The sequence below is a fragment of the Vulpes vulpes genome, chromosome 6 (assembly GCF_048418805.1).
Source record: "Vulpes vulpes isolate BD-2025 chromosome 6, VulVul3, whole genome shotgun sequence".
NCBI lineage: Eukaryota > Metazoa > Chordata > Mammalia > Carnivora > Canidae > Vulpes > Vulpes vulpes.
Genome location: NC_132785.1, coordinates 57,397,197 through 57,418,666, shown reverse-complemented (window position 1 = coordinate 57,418,666; position 21,470 = coordinate 57,397,197). Strand labels below are relative to the sequence as shown.

At 39.9% G+C, this 21,470-nt stretch overlaps 1 protein-coding gene across 17 annotated transcripts in view; it reads right to left on the bottom strand.

Annotated features, from left to right (window-relative positions):
- Positions 1-21,470, bottom strand: part of MYO16 (myosin XVI) — a 591,124-nt gene that overhangs the window by 199,799 nt on the left and 369,855 nt on the right. For all 17 annotated transcript variants that reach the window (XR_012002051.1, XM_072761001.1, XM_072761005.1 and 14 more), the window contains 4 exons: positions 20,884-20,995; positions 17,655-17,772; positions 16,550-16,621; positions 14,079-14,220 (listed from right to left, as the gene is read on the bottom strand). Coding sequence is in view for 16 of the 17 variants with exons in the window: in XM_072761001.1 (XP_072617102.1) it covers positions 14,079-14,220; positions 16,550-16,621; positions 17,655-17,772; positions 20,884-20,995 (444 nt within the window). In the remaining variant the exon portion in view is untranslated. The remainder of the gene's footprint in view (positions 1-14,078; positions 14,221-16,549; positions 16,622-17,654; positions 17,773-20,883; positions 20,996-21,470) is intronic.

Sequence of the window (21,470 nt, the reverse complement as noted above, 5' to 3'; positions counted from 1 at the left end):
TGCAAACTAATGTTCTCCCTACAATCCTGCCACTAAATATATACCCCAGGGAAAATTCTAAACGTATATTTCAGGAGACATGTGCAAGGATGCAACGCTATTTATAATTGATAAAAAAGAAAAGATACTTAAGTGTCCCTTGAAAGGGAGATAGATGAAAATATTGTGTTATTTTCATCAGAGTGAATTAATGCAGCAGTTAAAAAGACTGAATTAGCTTTTTATGTATCAATACAGATAACTCACAAAAGCCATGTGGATTTAAAAAGGGAAGTGCAGCATAAATGTACTGTGGATAGCATTTCTGCAGTACTTAATGGCTCACAATATTATAGATTTGTAATAAAAAAAAAACAGCATCTAAACAAATTTAAAAAAAACTGGGAAATTTACACGGAATTGATAACATTATTGTCTCTGGGGTGGAAGGGGAAGAATGAATCTGTGTTGGTAAACAAAAGGACACTGAGGTTTTAGCTGCAATTTCCTCTTTCTTCTATGTTAATAAAAATCTGAAGCAGAAGGGGCAGATGCTAGCAGTGTTAATTCTAGACAGTAGGTAAGTGAGAGACTTGGCTATACTTCTCTGTACTCTTCTTGATCAGTACATCTCCCCCCGCCTCCAAAAACAGACTGTTAATGAAGAAAGATATCATATGTTAAATAGTAGGGGGAACCCTGGATAAGTCTATTTTCATTTTCCCACAAATGCACAGCAGGTGTTTGAGTATTTCTCTGAGACATTTGGGAATTAATAACACAAGTTCAAAACAATAATTTTTTAAGACATAAGTACTTTACATTATAATTGATAAGGTAATGTACAAAATATCAAGGACCAACTCCTAATTACTGATGAACCGATAGTCTAGACGTTTAGATTATTTTTCTTGCAAATCTTGTTGACTTGTAATATCCATCAAAGAGCCTAAATCTTCATGGTCATTTAACTAAATTGTTAAGGGAGAAAAGTGAAACTAATAAGTAAACATCTGGCTTTTAATCAGATTCATTTACACCTTCAATCCTAACTTCAGAAGCAAGTTTCTTTTTGTCCCAGGTTTGTATCTGTAAAGGAGGACAGATAATCTCTATGACCTTTTCTGAACTTTAAAAAAAAAAAGACTTTATTTATTTATTTGAGAGAGAGAGAGCACAGAGGCAGAAGGAGTGGGAGAAGCAGACTGCCCGCTGAACAGAAAGCCAGATGTGGAACTCAATCCCAGGACCCTGAGATTGTGACCTGAACAGAAGGCAGACACTTAACCAACTGAGCCACCCAGGCGACCCCCTTTTCTGAACTTTTAAGAGGATTTTATAAAATACCTAACAAATGAGAGTGAGAGAAAGAATGAGATTTTACTTAGGATTATTAAGTGAGTTTCAATATATTATCTGGTCAGATGTTTTCTTGGAAAAATTAATTACCAATTTATCAAAATAACAGTGAAAAAATTTACTTTCTAGAAATTTTCTTCTTACTCTATTTTTCTATCACCATGTAGATAGTTTCTTCACTTATTTAATACTCAAAAAAAAATGGAGGGGCATTTCAAATTCTCCCTATGCTTCCTTGAGTGTTATAGGGAAGATGTGTGTGGTTTGGCAAAGAGATTTAAATTATTTTTAATATTCCTTTACTTTGCAATGCTCACTGAGCCCTGCACCACCCCACACCGTTGAGAGTCACTACAGATCACCTATTTGGTGATGTGGTAGTCCCAAAGAGCAGAAAACACTTAAATCCATAGTCAGGTGTTAACTGTACAAGTTCTCTTCCATACTTGAAGTGATGGAGGAGTGCGGATATTCTGAAAAATCATGTCCCTTGTTTTCAGTAAAGTCCTTCCTTTTCATCTGACTCAGGAAGGAGGGAAGCACAACCTATTTAAAGTCTCCAGTTGATCAGACAACAAAAAGAAATAAAAGGCATTCAAATTGGCAAAGAAGAAGTCAAACTCTCCTTATTCGCCGATGACATGATACTCTACCTAGAAAACCCAAAAGCCTCCACCCCAAGATTGCTAGAACTCATACAGCAATTTGGCAGTGTGGCAGGATACAAAATCAATGCCCAGAAGTCAGTGGCATTTCTATACACTAACAATGAGACTGAAGAAAGAGAAATTAAGGAGTCAATCCCATTTACAATTGCACCCAAAAGCATAAGATACCTAGGAATAAACCTAACCAAAGAGGTAAAGGATCTATACCCTAAAAACTACAGAACACTTCTGTAAGAAATTGAGGAAGACACAAAGAGATGGAAAAATAGTCCATGCTCATGGATTGGAAGAATTAATATTGTGAAAATGTCAATGCTACCCAGGGTAATTTACACACTTAATGCAATCCCTATCAAAATACCATGGACTTTCGTCAGAGAGTTAGAACAAATTATTTTAAGGTTTGTGTGGAATCAGAAAGGACCCCAAATAGCCAGGGGAATTTTAAAAAAGAAAACCATAGCTGGGGGCATCACAATGCCAGATTTCAGGTTATACTACAAAGCTGTGGTCATCAAGACAGTGTGGTACTGGCACAAAAACAGACACATAGATCAATGGAACAGAATAAAGAATCCAGAAGTGGACCCTCAACTTTATGGTCAACTAATACTCGACAAAGGAGGAAAGAATATCCACTGGAAAAAAGACAGTCTCTTCAATAAATGGTGCTGGGAAAATTGGACATCCAAGTGCAGAAGAATATAACTAGACCACTCTCTTGCACCATACACAAAGATAAACTCAAAATGGATGAGAGATCTAAATGTGAGACAAGATTCCATCAAAATCCTAGAGGAGAACACAGGCAACTCCCTTTTTGAACTTGGCCACAGCAACTTCTTGCAAGATACATCCATGAAGGCAGGAGAAACAAAAGCAAAAATGAACTATTGGGACTTCATCAAGATAAGAAGCTTTTGCACAGCAAAAGAAACAGTCAACAAAACTAAAAGACAACCTACAGAATGGGAGAAGATATCTGCAAATGACGTATCAGATAAAGGGCTAGTATCCAAGATCTACCAAGAATTTATTAAACTCTACAGCAAAGAAACAAACAATCCAATCATGAAATGGGCAAAAGACATGAACAGAAATCTCACAGAGGAAGACATGGACATGGCCAACATGCACATGCGAAAATGCTCCGCCTCACTGGCTATCAGGGAAATACAAATCAAAACCCCAATGAGATACCACCTCACACCAGTGAGAATGGGGAAAATTAACAAGGCAGGAAACCACAAATGTTGGAGAGGATGTGGAGAAAGGGGAACCCTCTTGCACTGTTGGTGGGAATGTGAACTGGTGCAGCCACTCTGGAAAACTGTGTGGAGGTTCCTCAAAGAGTTAAAAATAGAACTGCCCTACGACCCAGCAATTGCACTGCTGGGGATTTACCCCAAAGATACAGATGCAGTGAAATGCCGGGACACCTGCACCCCGATGTTTCTAGCAGCAATGTCCACAATAGCCAAACTATGGAAGGAGCCTCGGTGTCCTTCGAAAGATGAATGGATAAAGAAGATGTGGTTTATGTATACAATGGAATATTCCTCAGCCATTAGAAACGACAAATACCCACCATTTGCTTCAACGTGGATGGAACTGGAGGGTATTATGCTGAGTGAAATAAGTCAATCGGAGAAGACCATTATATGGTCTCATTCATTTGGGGAATATAAAAAATAGTGAAAGGGAATAAAGGGGAAAGGAGAAAAAATGAGTGGGAATATCAGAAAGGGAGACAGAACATGAGAGACTCCTAACTCTGGGAAACGAACCAGGGGTGGTGGAAGGGGAGGTGGGCGGGGGGTGCGGGTGACTGGGTGACGGGCACTGAGGGAGGCACTTGATGGGATGAGCACTGGGTGTTATTCTGTATGTTGGCAAATTGAACACCAATAAAAAATAAATTTAAAAAAATAAAAAATAAAACAAAAGGTAAAAAATAAAGTAAAATAAAATAAAATAAAATAAAAAAGCCTCCAGTTGCAGGGAATGATGGCAAGCCCACAGCTAAAGCAGAGGCGACCTATCTGTGGGTAGCATGGCAGGGTAATGACACTGTTGTGCCCTTTTGAGAATCTTGAGTTAAAGTGATGGACAATTCTCATCACCCAGGATGCTCACAATGGCTGCCACTTTGGAGAAGATTTATCTCCAAACTTGTAGCACAAAGAGTTACCCTGCCCAGTATGACCTTGTTTCTTTGCAAAAGATAAAACAAATTATACCTTCCTAAGAACCATTTGTAAACATTATGGCTACGTTCTACATAGTCTTTTAAAAGTCCTTTTAAGAAGCCATAGGTTGCGCCTGACATTTAAAAGAAAAAAAAAAGTCTTCTGGCTAAATAATTTAAGAACGATACAGAATAATATAAACACTCTCTCTTTCACACACACACACACACACACACACACACACACCCTTGATTGGAATCTATGTTTATGCATCCAGTGAAACACAAGGAGCAGGTGCAGAAGTAATGACAAATCCCCCTCATGGCAAGCAAACAAACAACCTAGAGACAGGATTTGAAACTTTTATAAGACAGTAGGTAAAGTATAGATGATCTGTGCAAACAGGGCAGGTATGAATCGTAATCCAAAAGATATTTTTAATGGCTTGCCTGCAGCACAGCAGAAAGATGCTCTGCCTTAGCTGCATTCAGGCCTCCTATCACATTGCAAACTGACTTTCTGACTTTCTGTCACTGATGGACAAGATCCTTGACAAAGACTTGATTACAGCTAAAAGTCTAATCTATGCAATATAATCTTACAGAATACATGAACCTGCTTACTGTTATACTAGTGTTTTAAAAATTGTCACTCTATTAGAAGGTATTTCAGGGTATTTTTTTTTAAATCACAGATTTTATCTAAGATTTTAAGAGATAATTTTTAATTAAAATAAATCTCAACAACAAAATCATTACCAAAGAAATTTGAATTAAACATCCTCAAGAGCTAACAGGAGACTAGGAACTTCACTTAAGGTATTAATTCAGAATTTTTAAATTTCTTTGATCAACAAATTAAGAAATTATTACAGTCTGGGCACATGGATTTTGTTTTGGTGGGTGAGGTCTATTAATTCCCAGAAATTATGTGAGGGACTCTGTGCCTGTGTGAGTGTTTATGCCATTCACCAGATTCTCAAATTAGATTCTGACCCAAGGAAAGACACTGTAACATTTCCTAAGTACATTAAGTGCTATCTGATTACATCAAAGAGAGATAAATGGGTAATCACAACAAATTTGCCTACAAATTCTAATAAACAGGAAAAATATTACTTTCCACTTAAAATCCTTGGAAATCCAACAAACATGTGCATATGCGCCAATAAATATTCAAAATTAATAGTATATACCATTAACCAAATTCTTAGCAGAACAAAACAAAATTCCCAAATAAACTTAAGCCATATATCTAGCTGACCCAGTTAATCCACTGTATCTTCTTTTCTTTTCTTTAAATCCACTGTATTTTCATTTCAGAGCACCAAGGTAGAGACTGGCTCTCTGCCATTCAGTTAGACAGTCTTCAGACCAAATACAGATTATCCAAAATGCTGACATGGGTTTCTTTTTTAAACCAGCCTGCAGAACTCTCCAAAGCTATAATTACATTTTCCCTACATGAAATATTTGTTCTCTCTAATTAAGAAAGAATAGCACGTTTCATCTCTTGAAGGAGTGCAATTTTTCTGAAGATGAACATTAACTTGCTCGTTACAATCTTAGTGCAGTTTCTCTATGTTCATTTAGATGCTCACATCCTCTCCAGCGTTGTCAGTGCTGGAGAGGAATGGACTCACCTGGCATCACGACAGCACTTAAAATTTACGTCCCACTGGATGTGCTCTTCTTTTCTTATTTCAGTGAGTGTGTCATCATCTGTGACCCTCAGGGGAGCTGCCCCCACTGCTGTCACCACCATCCTCTGCAATGACCCCAACCAGACTGCTGAGGAGCACATGGACCATTTGGCGCTTGGGCTGGTAGTTCCATGCTAACTTACAAAATGATTTTTCCTTTCTATTAAAATATGAGAATTGAGAAGCAGGGTAAGATGCAGAAAACATCCTACTGATGATTTTAGGAATCAAATCGTTGAATTGATATGTGAATTCAAAGAAAAAAAGAAAAGAAAAGAAAAGAAAAGAAAAGAAAAGAAAAGAAAAGAACTGAAGAAAACTTCAACTTCTCTCTAAAACAGCCTGGCTTTCTTTCTTACTGGTATATCTGTGCAACACTTTGGTTGTTATTCAAACCCACACTACACTTATCCTGGGCAGGAGTGGGGGTATTTAATAGTGTGAGAAATCTCACAAGTGATTTCTTTTCAATAGCCTCCTTTTTTTCTCTCTCTCTCCATAATCAATCTAAGGATGGAAGGACAAAGACTCTGGACATTTCCTGGGGTGGTGACCCCCTACCTCCCAGGAAAAGACAGGATTATCTTCATACTTAAAGCCTGGAGCCTTCCTTCCAATTGGACCTTATTCCCCCACCTGCCCCCAGGTGCCCAGAGCATCAGCTCTCTGTTCCACAATGCTTCCTCTGCCCCACAGCTGGAACCTAGTCCAGGCACTGCACACTCACCCATCCACAAGCAGGAGCTGGTGTCCTGTCATGTGAATTTTTCCTCAAAGAACTCCTACTGTCTGGGAAATATGATTTCTAATCCACATGGACCTCGTTTCTGCAATAATAGAGGAGCACACACCACTCTTTGAATTAGCCAGGCTGTCGGCAAGCAAGTCATGGATGTGTCAGCACAGAAAGGCATAGAGTATAGAAACTGATTGATGCAAATCCACTGTCTCTGCTTTTTGTAAAGAGACTAAGCAAACATAAAACATCTCTCAGAGTTCAGTTCAGTATGTGAACGGTGACATTGCTATTTCTAAAGAACAATGTATTTCTTCTAGTTGCCACTCTCCAAAAGAAGGTCACTGAACCAAAAGTCAACAAAAGACACTAGACCATAACCCGGCTTTCCAACACAATGTCCACTGGCATCTCTTCAGAACCCTCCATCTCCACAGACAAATTTCCATAAACCAGAAGCCTTTGCAGCCATACCCACGAGGATTTTACCGAAGCAGCCATTCCCACTGTGTCAGGTGCAGTGCTGACAACTTGGTTTCCTCTCTTCATCCTCAGATAACCCTGGACACCAACCAAAGTTCTCGGAGGAGCCAGGAGGCACCAGCTTACATACATGAGGACTCAGGATGAAGATGAATAAAATGAACCATCGGTTTTGGTGTCTGAAGACATTTCTGGGGAATTCTTCCAAAGTTTCTATAAGTCACTGAAGCGGAGTGTAATTAATCATAAAGTTTCTAAATATTTATGTTTAGCTCAACTAAAATATTGTAAGAGCGTAATACAGTATAAGCATATTTAAGAAACTGAAGGCTCAGTGCAAACCCCCAAATCTCCATATGTATGCTTGAAACTCAGTTTATTTATCGCATATATTTGCATGCTAAGTTGTGCTGCCCAAAAATGTGGATTTCAGAACAAACATATATAAATGAGGGAATGAGCAAACGAATGAAGGAATGACCAAACACATAAGTAGGTAAGTAAGTAAAATGTACCATCAATACCACTCCACTGTCTGGCCTCCTCATCTCCACCCACTAACCATCTATAACACTCCATCTATTTATTCTTAGGGTGTGTCCAATGCTAAAAAGGAATACGCTTCACAGGTTTTGCTTCTCAGCTGGCCACATGAACGTAAACCACTGTATTCAGAACATTTGCTAAAAATGAGTGAAATAAACTATAGGTGTTGGTGTCTGAGACACTTGCGCAACTGTCCCAAGGTCCCTACAACCCCTCTGCTGCTCGAGAACCTCCTAGCTTGTAGTCACCTCTGTGAGCAGCCAAGTCTGCACCAAAACTCTGATGAAAGTTTCACTTTAGAAGAAAGTAGTGATTTTAAATCTAGCATTGCCATTTCAATCGTGGGGACGTTAAGTGTTGCAGTATGAAACAGGTCCAAGTTTCTGAGCTGCCAAAATTATTTTATCATTTTTTTAAATCAAGGTGTTTATTACTCATTCTGCTTTAGTTAGAATCACCAGTAGTCATCTTGTTTTAGAATCCTGGGAAGGTGTGGGGACCAGCCCGCTGTGCTATGAGCCTCTGCTGAATGGACTGCCCCAGGCAGAGGTGACACATGGGTAATGGATGAATGATCGTCCTTCTCACACCTTGAGGACTGCAGAAGGAGAGGTATAGTGTGGGAATCTGTGCGGAGCCCGAAAGGGTCAGGGATGACCGTCCTCCGGCTATCAAGACATCCCTCACTTCCTTGTCCCTCCCCTCACCTCCCACAGTAGCTATAGGCATCGAAGCCCACTTTGCTCCCTTCCTGGAAGGTACTGAGCCACCACCATGAGCCCAGTAGCAGGAGAGAGGACTCTGATTTTGAGACACTTTTTTTTAAAGATTTTTTTCTAAAGATTTTACTTATTTATTCATGAGAGACACAGGGAGAGAGAGACAGAGACATAGGCAGAGGGAGAAGCAGGCTTCCTGCGGGGAGCCCTACGTGGGACTCAATCTCAGGACCCTGGGATTACAACCTGAGCAGAAGGCAGACACCCAACCACTGAGCCACCCAGCTGCCCCTTGAGACATTTCTAATTTCTGTTCCAACAGGATATTTGGTGACTTAAAGGATTCACAGCACTGTAATTTGTGAGCAGAACAGGCTTAGGACCTACCTCTGTTTTTTCCCAGGGCCATAAACATATTCTCCTCATATGACACTCTCTAAGGAAAGGTGAGGCATGAGAAAAACATGTGTTTTCAGTACATCACAAATCACTTTTTAATATGGTGGTTACACCAATATAAGTAATAACACCACAGATCTGAAAAGTTGGACAATTTTACTTATGTTGACACAATAAAAGAAATACTTTCTTGTGGGCAAATGTAATATTGTCCACAATGTTGCTTTTTCAGATGAAAGATACATTTAATGTGTCTCCCTACTATCTTTTTCAAAAGGCTTGTAATGTTATTAAGTAAAGGAACAACAGGTATTTACAGGTAAGCATTTCCATTTTGAATGCTCTGCTAAAAATGTCCAACCAATATCACAAAATGGAGAAAGATTTCTACGATGATGAGGCAAGAATAATTCACGGGAGTAGGGAAGTAGTAAGGAAATTTATCCAGAATCCTCTCTATGCCACAAAGTTTGTGCTTGAGATGATGTTCTGGAACACAGCCAGTAGACCCTGGAAAAGAACCTGCTTAGAGCTGCAGGAAGACTCACTGTCAGAAGTATAGTTGTTTGCACATCATGTCTGCAATCACAGAGCAGACAGGTGACTGTGCCCACTCAGGAGGTAGGAGAAGCGTAAAGCTGAAGGGTACTGTGGTTTCCTGATCAGGGAAGTTGACTCCCTGGGAAAAAGGGACCCTGGGAATCATCTTAAGGACTCCTGAGAAGCAGACCACCATGTTGGTCTGACTGCAATTAATGAAGAATCCAAGGAAAGACTTCTCCTCGGGGAGAAGAGCTGTATCCCCAGGAAGGGACCTAATAACACAGCTTTGGATTCACAGGGAAGAAAACTGGCCAGTGAAGAGTGGAATAGAAGGTGGTGTTTCCAGTGTTCTCAGTGGTTGCCAATTTTCTCCATATGAGGTTATAAGACTCTACATATAGGCCTCCATGTTGTTTAAACATGGACTTTGTTTATGCCTACACGGGTCATTGGGTGCTGAAACCAAATACTACTAGAAAAGTCAGATAAAATGTAACTACCTTCTTATCAGGGTTTTTTAAAGAAATTATTCCCTACCATTTAAAATTATGTTTTCATTGTTGAATAGTATCTACCAAATGTGAACAAGTAGCAAGTTACATGTAAGTTACAAGGGCCTCCTACCTATCTAGTGGCCACATCTTGGCTACTGGGAGGGGAGGACTGTCACACATAAGGCAGATGGGTTCAATTTATCCTTTTGAAAAAAAAGAAAAAAAGACCCAAACCACTTAACACAGGAGTCTCAGAGCCTACACACTTTCTTGCATCAGATGGGCCTTTGGTCTTTCGAGCCAATCAACTCTTAACACTCACATCTCCTTAAGTGGAGATGCTGTCCCTGGTCCTGGGATTTTCTTTCATGGAGAGAAACTCCACTGGCTGTATTAACTCTCCTGGCCTCTTCATGGAGGGCCTTCCTTCACTGGAGCATGCAGGAGGAGGCCCTGGTGGGAGGCTTGGAGCTGACGGGCCCACTGGCAAGCCAGCCTGCCTGACAGCAGAGGTCAGAAACAGCTTGCTTGCACTCAGGCAGCAGCTCTGGGTTCTTCTGCCTCCCTCACAGAATCCACAGAATCTGTGTCTTGGCTCCTAATACGTGACTCCATTGTCTAATTTATCAATTGATTAAGAATCAGACAGGAAGCTTTAAAAAAAAAGGGTGGGGGGAGGATGCCTGGGTGGCTCAGTGGTTGAGCATCTGCCTTTGGCTCAGGTCCTGATCCTGGAGTCATTGGATTAAGTCCCGCATTGGGATCCCTGCAGGGAGTCTGTTTCTCCCTCTGACTATTCTGCCTCTCTTTGTGTCTCTTATGAATAAATAAGCAAAGTCTTAAAAAAAAAAAAAAAGAATCAGACAGGAAGGTGAGCACCAGTAGTTTAATGCCCCCCAAAGACCACAAAAGCACTGCGTGCCCTTGGACACAGGATGGGAGGCAACAGCAAGCCCAGTGGGGGCTGGGCAGACACAAGGGGGAGCAGCCACAGGGCCAAGACCACGGAGCAGGAGCATGCTGGCTTCATGTAAGGCTGTATTAACCCTACGTACCCTTTACTTTAGAGGTCAAAGTTATAGCTTGGAGAAAGAAACACCTCAGAAAATGGTTAAAATGCCACAATTCTGATTCATGTAGGAATTCTTGAAGGGAGCTGCACCGGGAGGGGTAATGAAGAAGCAGGACATCCACACTTCACAATTTCCTTGAGCTGCCACTGCTCACACAGTAACTGTGCTGTTCTTGGCTGTCTAATGGGATTTCTTCTGAGGGCAGTTTATATGCATGCATTTAAAACTAAAGTTTTAAACAAATAAATGTAGTATATTATTATAAATATATAATACATAGTACACTATATGCAGTATATTATATAATATGTAATATATAATAGTATATTATTATATTGTATAGAGCATATATAATGTATATGATATGTGATATAATAATATACATTAAACATACATTATATATAATAATGTGTATAATACAACACACTATATATATTGGTTTTATTGCTCTTTTATCATTATTCCTTTTTGCCTACTTAGACCAAATTATTGTCAACTGAGCCTAATAAATAAAGTTTAGTGTGTTTCAGTTTCTGGGGTGCCCTGACCACAAAGTGTGCCTGCCTGAATGAGAGCTATTCCAGCCTGGTCAATCCCCAGCCTGTTGTGGCCAGTGCCAGCGGCCAGCACAGACATCAAGACCATGACATGCCACAGACTGACAGATATCCACACTGCAATCTTACTGGCTTGATTCTGGCCAAGTAAATACGGCCAATGCTTTGGTTCATCATAATTAACTAATCATCAGCATCTCCCACCTTATACCTCAGGATTTTAACTTAGAAGCAACCGTATTTAGAATCTAGGTAGAGAGGGGCCCTTGGGTGGGTCAGTGATTGAGCATCTGCCTTTGACTTAGGTCATGATCCAGGGGTCATTTATGGAATCCCGCATCAGGCTCCCCACAGGGAGCCTGCTTCTCCCTCTGCCTGTGTCTCTGCCTCTCTGTGTGTGTGTCTCTCATAAATAAATAAATAAAATCTTAAAAAGAAAAAAAAGAATCTAGGTAGAGAGAGTAAAATCTTTTGAAGTGTATAATACTATTAATATTGTACCTATTTTGCTGTAATCCAGGAAATGAGTCCAGCATTCCAAGAACATTTCATCGGATTCAATTTCACTTGTTTTCTTTTAATAACTTGTTACAGTACATCTTATTTATAGTTGTTCTTTTCTTGCAAAATTTACCAAAAAAATGTAGTGTGAAAAATACTCCCCATCAACATCAAGAGTCCTCGCCAACTTGAACCATGGGGATACACATTTTTTATATAATGTTTTTGACATGATTACACATTTCAAAAAATTGAGAGATTCATAAACAGTCAAAGCCTAAGTTCATCCAAATTTTGAGACCTCTCTGAGACTTAGGAACTAGGTCTGTAAATCTACAAATCCTTCAGCTTTCCATGAATTTCAATGAGTTAGAAATACTGCAAACATAACCTTTCTTTGGAGTATTTTGAGATTTAAATTTAGGTTTGGGTGACCCCGGGGAGAAATGAGAGAAAAACATGGGAATTATGACTCATCTGAGAATAGTGTGTCTTCTTAAGTTAAACTTCTAAAACATTAAATCATTACTAATTTCCTACTAATCCCTGTCCTCATTCATTTGCTTAGTCAAGAATTTTAAAAGACAGCACTAACACCATAAATTTGCATATTGACACAGTGGCAATATTCCCACTGAAAGAGAAATAATATGCTTTCCAAGGTTTATGTTTGTCTATTTTCCTGTGTGTGTAGTCAAATATTGAGACTATGTCTAAATTTTCCCAATTACATAAATTTATGGTTCTGTAAGATTTAAATACCAAATGCAGAGGCACCTGGGTGACTCAGCCAGTTGAGTCACTTGATCTGACTCTTGATTTTGGCTCCGGTCATGATCTCAGGGTTGTGAGATCAAGCCCTGCATTGGGCTCCTCCATGCTTAGCATGGAGTCTTCTTACGATTTGCTCTCTCACTCAGTCCTCTACCCCTCTTGCATGCTCTCTTTCTCACTGTCTCTAGAATAAATAAATAAATCTTTTAAAAAAACTGAATGTCAAATAGAAATTTTCTAAAAGTTGCCATGTGTAGCTGGATTTATGATATTAATTTTTTTCAATGTCAATTTCAGTAGAACAGCCAATAATTTTACACCAGATTAATTTGCAAGACAGCATATTAGTATCATTCTGTGAATCATCTTCATATTTAAAGGAAAATTATAAATTAACTGACAATAAATAATTATAAATCCAAGAATCCTCACCACACCAAACTCTAAGGTACAACTGCTAAAATACTGATAATACTATACCGAGTATCGCAAATCCCAGACTGTATTGCAATATGCTGATCCGCAAGCTGTGGGATTTATATATACACATGTTAATGAGGACTTCCATATCCCTTTGTCCTTAAAGTCTTCTGAGATGTCTACTTTTCTTTAAAAACTGTCCCATTAATACATGCTACTTCTTGTGTTTTCCTTGAAACCTCTAAAGGCAGCAACTTTTAGGAATTTGGTGAAGAACTCTATGTGAACAACAAATTCTCAAAAGGCTTCATTCAAAGATATGCATACGTGTGAAGACTTCTGGATGCAATTCTGCTCTCAACGGCCTGCTCAAAGTCATTGTTACTGACAAGAATATTAACAAAGTTTTCCATTAACGAGATGACATTGTAGGTCTATGATTTTTAGATTATCAAATAGTCCTGAAAAGCTCCTGCTTTAAAGGTGGTTAAGGCTATGACTCAAAATGATTACCATAGAGACCTCCTGTCAAATAATCTGCAAATAAGTGAACAAAATAGGAAGACTTACTAATCGGAAACATAACATTCGATTGGTTCTAAGTGAGAAATGGGCTCCTCAAAAAAGGTAAGTGCTTTAGATATTCTTAGTCTTCTTCCCAGATCTATTAATTCTTAAAATTTCTTGGTACCAGAGAGAATGCATGTGCATCCCCATGCATGAGATATGATTTGATTAATTCGCCAATGTGTGTGGGTGGGAGGACGGGGTTTAAATCTCTAAGAAAGAGTCAATGAAACCCTTTAGGTAAAATCACTTGTTAAAATGAAATGTTTTCATTATAGTGTCGCGTTGGATTATAGAGCACCTGTAAGAGGTGCTTTTAAGTCGGCTACAACAAGAATAACAGAGCAGACCCGTATCTGCCAATCCTACCTGCTGTGCTCATCTTGACTGTGGAGGCAACTATTCATGGTATTCACCAAAAAGCTAAACAAACGACTGAACATGGACTTGGCCAAGAGATCCCGGTAAAATTCCGCCATCTCCACAGTGTGTCGCCGTATGATGGTATCTCCTGGAAGGGCAGAAAGGCTAAGAGGTAGAACGAGGCTTCACTCATTTAAGGCAAACAAGGCCATGCACACCTATTTTATTCCTTACACAATCTCATATGCCAAAAGATGTTAAAAACATGTGACAGCTCTAAACAAATGAGGTGTCTGCCACTGAAAATGTTTCCCAAAGTGAGGCCCATGTACACTGCAGTATTATTTGCTACTGACCCTGAGCATAGCTTTGGATCTCGATGCAGGCTCTGTAATTTCCTTTCTATTAGGGAACCAACTGTTGGTGGGCCCCCCTTAACAGGGTTTCTGAAAACAGCTCTCTGGTTTGAATATGAATCATCCTCAAGGCCTTTGGAAACCTGGCCATCTGGAAAATTTGTCATATTTTAAATATTTTCGGAGACACAGTCCAGCTAACCAAAATGTGTGTGTGGAGTTTGGGAAGAAGTTAGAGCCTTCAGATAGAACTGTTCAAGTCATTCTCTAAGAGACGGTAATTGAAATCTTGAGTGATAAGGTTTTCAGAAGAAACCAAGGGGGGCGGGGAACAGGTGAGGATGATTTGGAGCTGAGCCTGTGATAGCTTTGATGCTAGAGAGCAGAGAAGCATCTAGCACTCATACTGTGTGGCTGTGGCTAGCCTGGCTAACCGGTGCTACGTGGCTGAGCAGGGGGTTAAGTAATAAGATGATTACTGTGTGAAATAATGGCTGAAAGAGCTGTTGGTCAATGGAGGTAGAGATGCAGGAGAACCAGATAGGCAGAGATAAAAGAAAAAAAAAACACAGCAGGTGAGGAAGATTCAGAGACCTGTCAGTTAAAGGCCATCGAGATCAACAAATAAGGTGGCTGTGAAAGCAGGTGTGGTATTTATGACATTATGGAATTATGGTCTCTAGACTAAACATGATTGAGGGTGTTGATGGGTCAGCAACATGGTAGCTTAGTAAGGATGCGAGGATGGTGTAAGGAGAAAAACTTACAAACAGTAAATTCTAGGTATTAATGGTGAGTTCAAATTTTCTCAAAACATCATGAGACATGATGATTTTGGAGAAGTTCAAGAAATGATATAATTAGATGCCAGGGCTGGTGGGAAGATGGGTCAGAATAAAGCATCAATGTGAGGTAAACCTGAATTATAAAGGGCATGCTGGGCTATCCCAAATGGATGATCTGAGAGCATCTCTGAAAGGCTCTTGTCCATGGATGAAAATCATATTTGCAGAATATGATTCAGAAAGACCATTCCTGAGCCATTGGGGAAGGTAGACAGTATGAGAAGGCCAGATAAAAAATTAAAGAGGATATTGTTCCGTGATCTAGGAAAGGAATGACATATTAAGGTAGTGGTGTCAGAAATGAAGGAAAGGTAGTGAGACCAAGGGAGATGTGTGAAGTAGAGCTGATAGGCATCAGTCGAGGTGTAGGAGGAAGAGGCACCAAAATGACTTTTGCACAACCGCCTGGATAATGGGAAGATGCATTAAGTTCCAGAGCTGGATAGGAACCCTATGGAGCTATGAGGCAGGAGTGGTAAGTCACATACTAAATATCTGCAAGTATGTTCAAGAGGAGCACCAGGTAAGGACACGGGTGATTTCGGGAAAGAAAGATCAGGGGGAGGGTGAGTCCTCAAACTCTCAGTAAAAGGAAGGCTGGTAAGGCAATATCTCCTGGGAACACCTGAAGTGCACGTGGGAAACCACTGAATAGAGAGAGATGTGTGTGGCGTAATGAGAGTCATTGCAGCACTCCGGCAGCATTAGATTCGAATTCCAAACATGCCTTTACTAGTGATCTGATGTGCAGAGTTATTGACTCTCTTTGAACCTTAGTTTTCTCATCTGTTCTAAAGAAAAAGTTATGCCTCCTTCAGAGCAACGTGTGGAAATGTTAAAATACCAGCATTTATAGCACTTGGCACCTCTCCTGTCAGTTTACAAGTGCCCAATACACCGCAGCTTTTCTTACAACTTACAATACAGAGGAAGGAAGAAGTCTTCACTGACTAGGGTGGCGACATGGCATACACAAACAGTTCCAATCATTTACCTGAATATGTCCTGTTGGATTGATGACTCAATTTGTCTAAAAGGACCGATTAGCTAGAAAAGGTGACTAATTCACCGAAATGGTCTCTCGAGAGCTTAACAAGGTTCACAACACAGAGCCATGTCAGGTGACCAAATGGGTTCATCATGCATTTCTCTTTCGGCATTCAGTGCATGGAAAGAGGTACACGAGGTGGGGAGAGGAAGGTTGTATTGACTTTCTGTATCTGGGAGAAGACCACAGATTGCACAAAGGTAAACATCAGAGTCTAGCAGAACTTACCTTTAAAATACTGGATATCGGATGTTAAAGCAGATACCAGCTCCTCAGTTGATACTTGTAACAATCCAGCCACTAAAATTAAAGCAGCATTGGAAGCATAAAGTTAGTATATGTTTTTTGAGGGCGAACCTGATACTTTACAGTTACTATTTATGAGTTTATTATATAGCCCCATTAGGAACTGTGTGGATTACAAAACACTGAACAAGTGCTTGAAGTATCAAAGTACACTAGAGAAATATCTTCTAGTAATCATAATGCTAATGAGCTGGTCGGGCTCCTGTAGAAAATCATTACAGGTCTCTTCCCTCCTTGCCCTCACAGGTGGCCCTGAATGTTTCTCCCAGTCCGTGGTTAAATTACTTTGATACAAGATGAAGACATGATGCTCACTGACAATCTGTGGTTTGAAGGTATCTTGAAAAAAATCTGGGAGAGACTAACAAAGCAACTTCAAAGGGGAGAGAGAGGTTTTTGGCGAGACCTTTGAAGGAAGTAATGTATTGTTTAAAATGTTCAGCTAAGGGGGATCCCTGAGTGGCGCAGCGGTTTGGCGCCTGCCTTTGGCCCAGGGCGCGATCCTGGAGACCCGGGATCGAATCCCACGTCGGGCTCCCGGTGCATGGGGCTTGCTTCTCCCTCTTCCTGTGTCTCTGCCTCTCTCTCTCTCTCTGTGACTATTATAAATAAATAAAAAATTTTAAAAAATTAAAAAAAAACAAGTAGCTTTAAAAAAAATGTTCAGCTAATAACATGCTCCCAAAATGCACTGGGCAGCAAAGGTGGGTGGGTGGGGGGGAGAGAATATTGAGAACAACATAAATAAACCCAAGTATGTGCCTAAGAATCAACTCTGTAAATGTGGGAAGCAGGAGAACATTATGTACATGTTGTTCTTCATTCCCCAAACCATTTATAAGAAGTGGATACCGCTTTTTTATTATTTTTTAATTATTATTAATGTATATATTTTCCCACTCTGCATTCTACTCCTGCAGAAAAGGGGGGGGGGGGGTCTTCTGCCAGAGTTTTCCGTACTGTGTCTCCCTCTACTGGCACGTTTGCAAAGCTACGCACCCACGAGGGTGAGCTCTGTTCCACTGACCTTGTTCTAGAAGCTGGAGGTCAGAGACAAATGCGGAGTTGGCCTCGGTCAGAGCAGTGAATCGAATGTCTCCAATGTGTAATATTGCTGCCAGGATCACAAACAGATTCTCTACCTCCTACACGTTTTACAAAGACAGAAAATAGAATGGCTTAGGAGAAAGATTAAAAGACAAATTCTTTAAAAACCTAATAGCTTAAAACAAAACAAAACAAAACAAAACTGATGAGGACCCTGTTGGTGGGGTTGGAATTTTTCAGATCCCAAGTGTCTGGTAAGAGAAACCACCCATCTCCAGCTTGAAACCACAATCGCTTCAATGTACATTTCCCTTAAGTCAGTGTCTCTGCTCCTTAAAAGAGGGTAAGGAAGTGATGTTCTGATGTAAATTGACAGTTTCTAGATAAATCTCATACTGAAACATGAACCACTGTGTCCTGATGGTTGGACTGGTGGGCCATGGTGCATGCTCATGGGGCTGACACAGGGCGACAGGTGGAGGCTGCTTCCTGAGAGGACATACTCTGTGTTGGCCATCTTCTCGTTATGTCCCCTCTGAGATAAACTGATGTTAAGATTATAGGACTTTTCACTTCTGCTGGGAAATTCAGAAAGGCATGATACAAACGTCTATGCCTGAATTAAAAAAATGCTAATTGTTTTTTAAGGTATTTTAAGGAAAAGAGAAAGAAATGGATGTTGGCAAGAGCTATCTTTGAGCAGAAGGGAGAAGGAAGTAAGAGTGTCTGCTGAAAGAAAAGATCTGAGAATCTGGAGCTCTGCATAAAGAAAGAAATTAGACCTTAAATTTGGTTTATGGGCAGTCATTTTGTGGTGACAGTGAAAAATCAAGGAAAAGCTGTAGGCTGAAAAATAAACCTCTCTGGAACAAATACTTAGTATAATGATATCAATAGTACACTGGTTAAGTTCCATGTTGGGCAAGGGACATATCTTTTAAATTCTCATTTTCCTAATATGCAGTTTTAAAATTAAAAGCTGTCATCTGTGAAAATTTACTAAGAACAACTTGCATTTGCTTTATAAGTATACAAGTAGAATAATGTAGCCCTTAAGACCTCCAAGAATTTCTTCCAGAACTTCTAGTTTTCACCACAGAATATAACTCTATCATCTTTAAGATGAGAATACTGACAAGGATGGTCTGTAAGTAATTTTCAGGTATAATACCCTAGGACTGTGGCATTACTTAAAAGTGGTTTCGGTGACTTGCAAATCACAGGCTATGGTTTCAAACTTCATTCAATCATGCTGGCTTGAATAACATTTTACTCCTCACACTACCTGACAACTGCTTTCCCCCTTTTTAATATTTTTAATAAATCCAGTAACTCCTCAGTATATTTTCATGGTTCCCCGTGAAGTAGGCACTCTAGAGATACACGGTCAGGAAGGCTTTGTTCTGACCTCAAGGGTCTTGGAGTTTAGCGGTGGAGACAGAGCATGACAACTAGCCACACTAGGAAGCACTGTGAGCAGAGGACAGGGCTGACGTCCTGTGTCCGCAGACAGTGGGTGGCATTTCCCTGCCCATGACATGGTGCTCATGGAGGACGCAGGTGAAGGCATCTTTATGAACAAGTCTTGTTCAATTTTCTTGCCAGCCCAGAAATATCTCCCTTCTGGTCCTACCGGACATGATCTATCCCTCCGAAGTGCACTAAAATGTCACCATTCTGATCACCCTAAAGGATCACAGTGAAATGGTGTCCTTCGTGTCTTTTGTTAAAATGCACATATGTCTTTTACCAAAAAGGTTGTCAGATTCTCTAGTGGGTACCTTAGGTGAAAAAGTATATTCTGGTTGCCCTTCCTTCTGAGAATCAATCATGGATTTTTAAAACCCTGTTTCCAAGCAACGAGTACTTTGGTAGAATGGTTCCATACCCACTTCTATATCCCAGTTTCCTATAAGGAAGCAGAAATTTTAGGCACAGAAGAAGGGAAAAAATTTTTTTTAAAAAAAGTACAACAGTAGTGAATGCCAGGGCAGAAAAGTGCAAATGGGTAGGAGTTACTAAAAGACAGAGATATAGAGATTGGATAACTGGAGAGAGAGAAAAAGAAAAACACAGATACCATATGATTGTATGTTCCTAGATTCCCAAGTTCTGAATGGGACGGGGGTGAAGTGTCCAGAGCTGTTTCATTTAGGGCGAATCCCCATCTCCCCACCCCTTCCCACAGGTCCCTGCCCTTTGAGCCCTGTCTATGTGGGTTAGGGGTAAAAACAAAATGAACTTACTACCATCAACTTACTATAAGAAGAAGAAGATATATAAATCTATGGCTAAATCTGGGTTGCTAACCTATTGGCATTCCAAAGTCACCCGTGCAATCTTGTGCTAACCGCTAATGAGGAATTGGCCATAATTGAAAATTGCATCAAACTGAATGAGGAGGGAACAGCTTATGTGTAAGGGAAAGAGAATTTGACGGGAGTGTGAAGGGTTTCCAGGCTTAGCTCATTTCAGATCTCTTGTCCACTAGACCTATGCTGTCTGATTCGGTAATCACTGACCACATGAGGCTGCTTAAATTTAAATTAATTAAAACTAAGCAAAACTAAAAATTCATTTCCTTATTCGCATTAGCCACATTTCATGTGCCTGCTAGCCACACATGGACCTACCGTGTCGTGAAGCACAGATCCAGAACATTTCCATGATCACAGAAATTTGTATCATAGAGCACTGATCTGAACATTTTAAATTGTATTTCCCCACTTCATAATGCTTTGTGGGTATTTTAAGAATAAACAAAAAAAACTTTCTATGGCACAGAAACACACTGTTGTAAGTCATAAGGTCACTTTTCAAAGTGATTCTTAGCAGCAATTAGTTCCTTCAGATTTGCCAGTTTTCTCTGGAGTTGGTCCGTGCACAGTCCTTTGATCTGTTTGCTCTGTGAGTTCATGTGGGAGAAGGTCTCCTTGACCACCCTCTTGAAAGTCGATGCCCTTCCTCTTGTCACTCTCTATTTGTCTTCATAGGATCTATGACCCCAGGGAACAGCACTGATGTCTATCTCCCCCATGAGAATATGAACTCTAGGAGGCATAGATTGAGGCTTATTCTCTGCTAAATTGTGAGTACTCCCAACAATATCCGGAATATAATAGGGACTCAGTCAATGTTTTTGAATGAATAACTTTTGTAAATTAGTAGAATGTTGGTTTTCTCAGTGAAATATTTATGATATGACTCACCAAGTTACTGAAGCCAACTACATTCAGGGCTTGTTTCAAAATAGTGAATTTCTCCCTGTTCAGAGAATGCTCTGCTGTTGATATATCTTCTGGTAGGGTCTGGTTCAAATACCTGTTAGGATAGAAAACACACAGTCTTATGGCTTGGCTTGTGGTCAAACTCCAGTGGTTAAAAGTCACTTCCGCCATATTTGGTCTCCAGAATAATAGAAGTCACCTGAACATTGAGTACCCTGTGTTTACAAGGCTTTGATACATAATAGCACATGATGTTTCAGGAAGAAAAAAAAAAGTTCTTGTTGTACCAGAACCTATTTACAGTGTTTTACTTGGTTCTCACCTGAGCTGTACCCTTCCTAGCTAAGGAAGGTCACAAGAGTTTTATGAATTTCATTTAGAAATTTAGTGGGTCCTAGCGTAGGCTTTGTAATTAACATTTTTATTAAAGATTTTTAATTTAGAGTCATTTATAATTTCTTCTTGTTAATATCCTGTAATTATGTGGTGGCTGATTAATTTGTTGATTTATTCCTTTTATGCAACAATCACACAGCAATCACTTCCCAAGTATACCATACCAGCAGCTG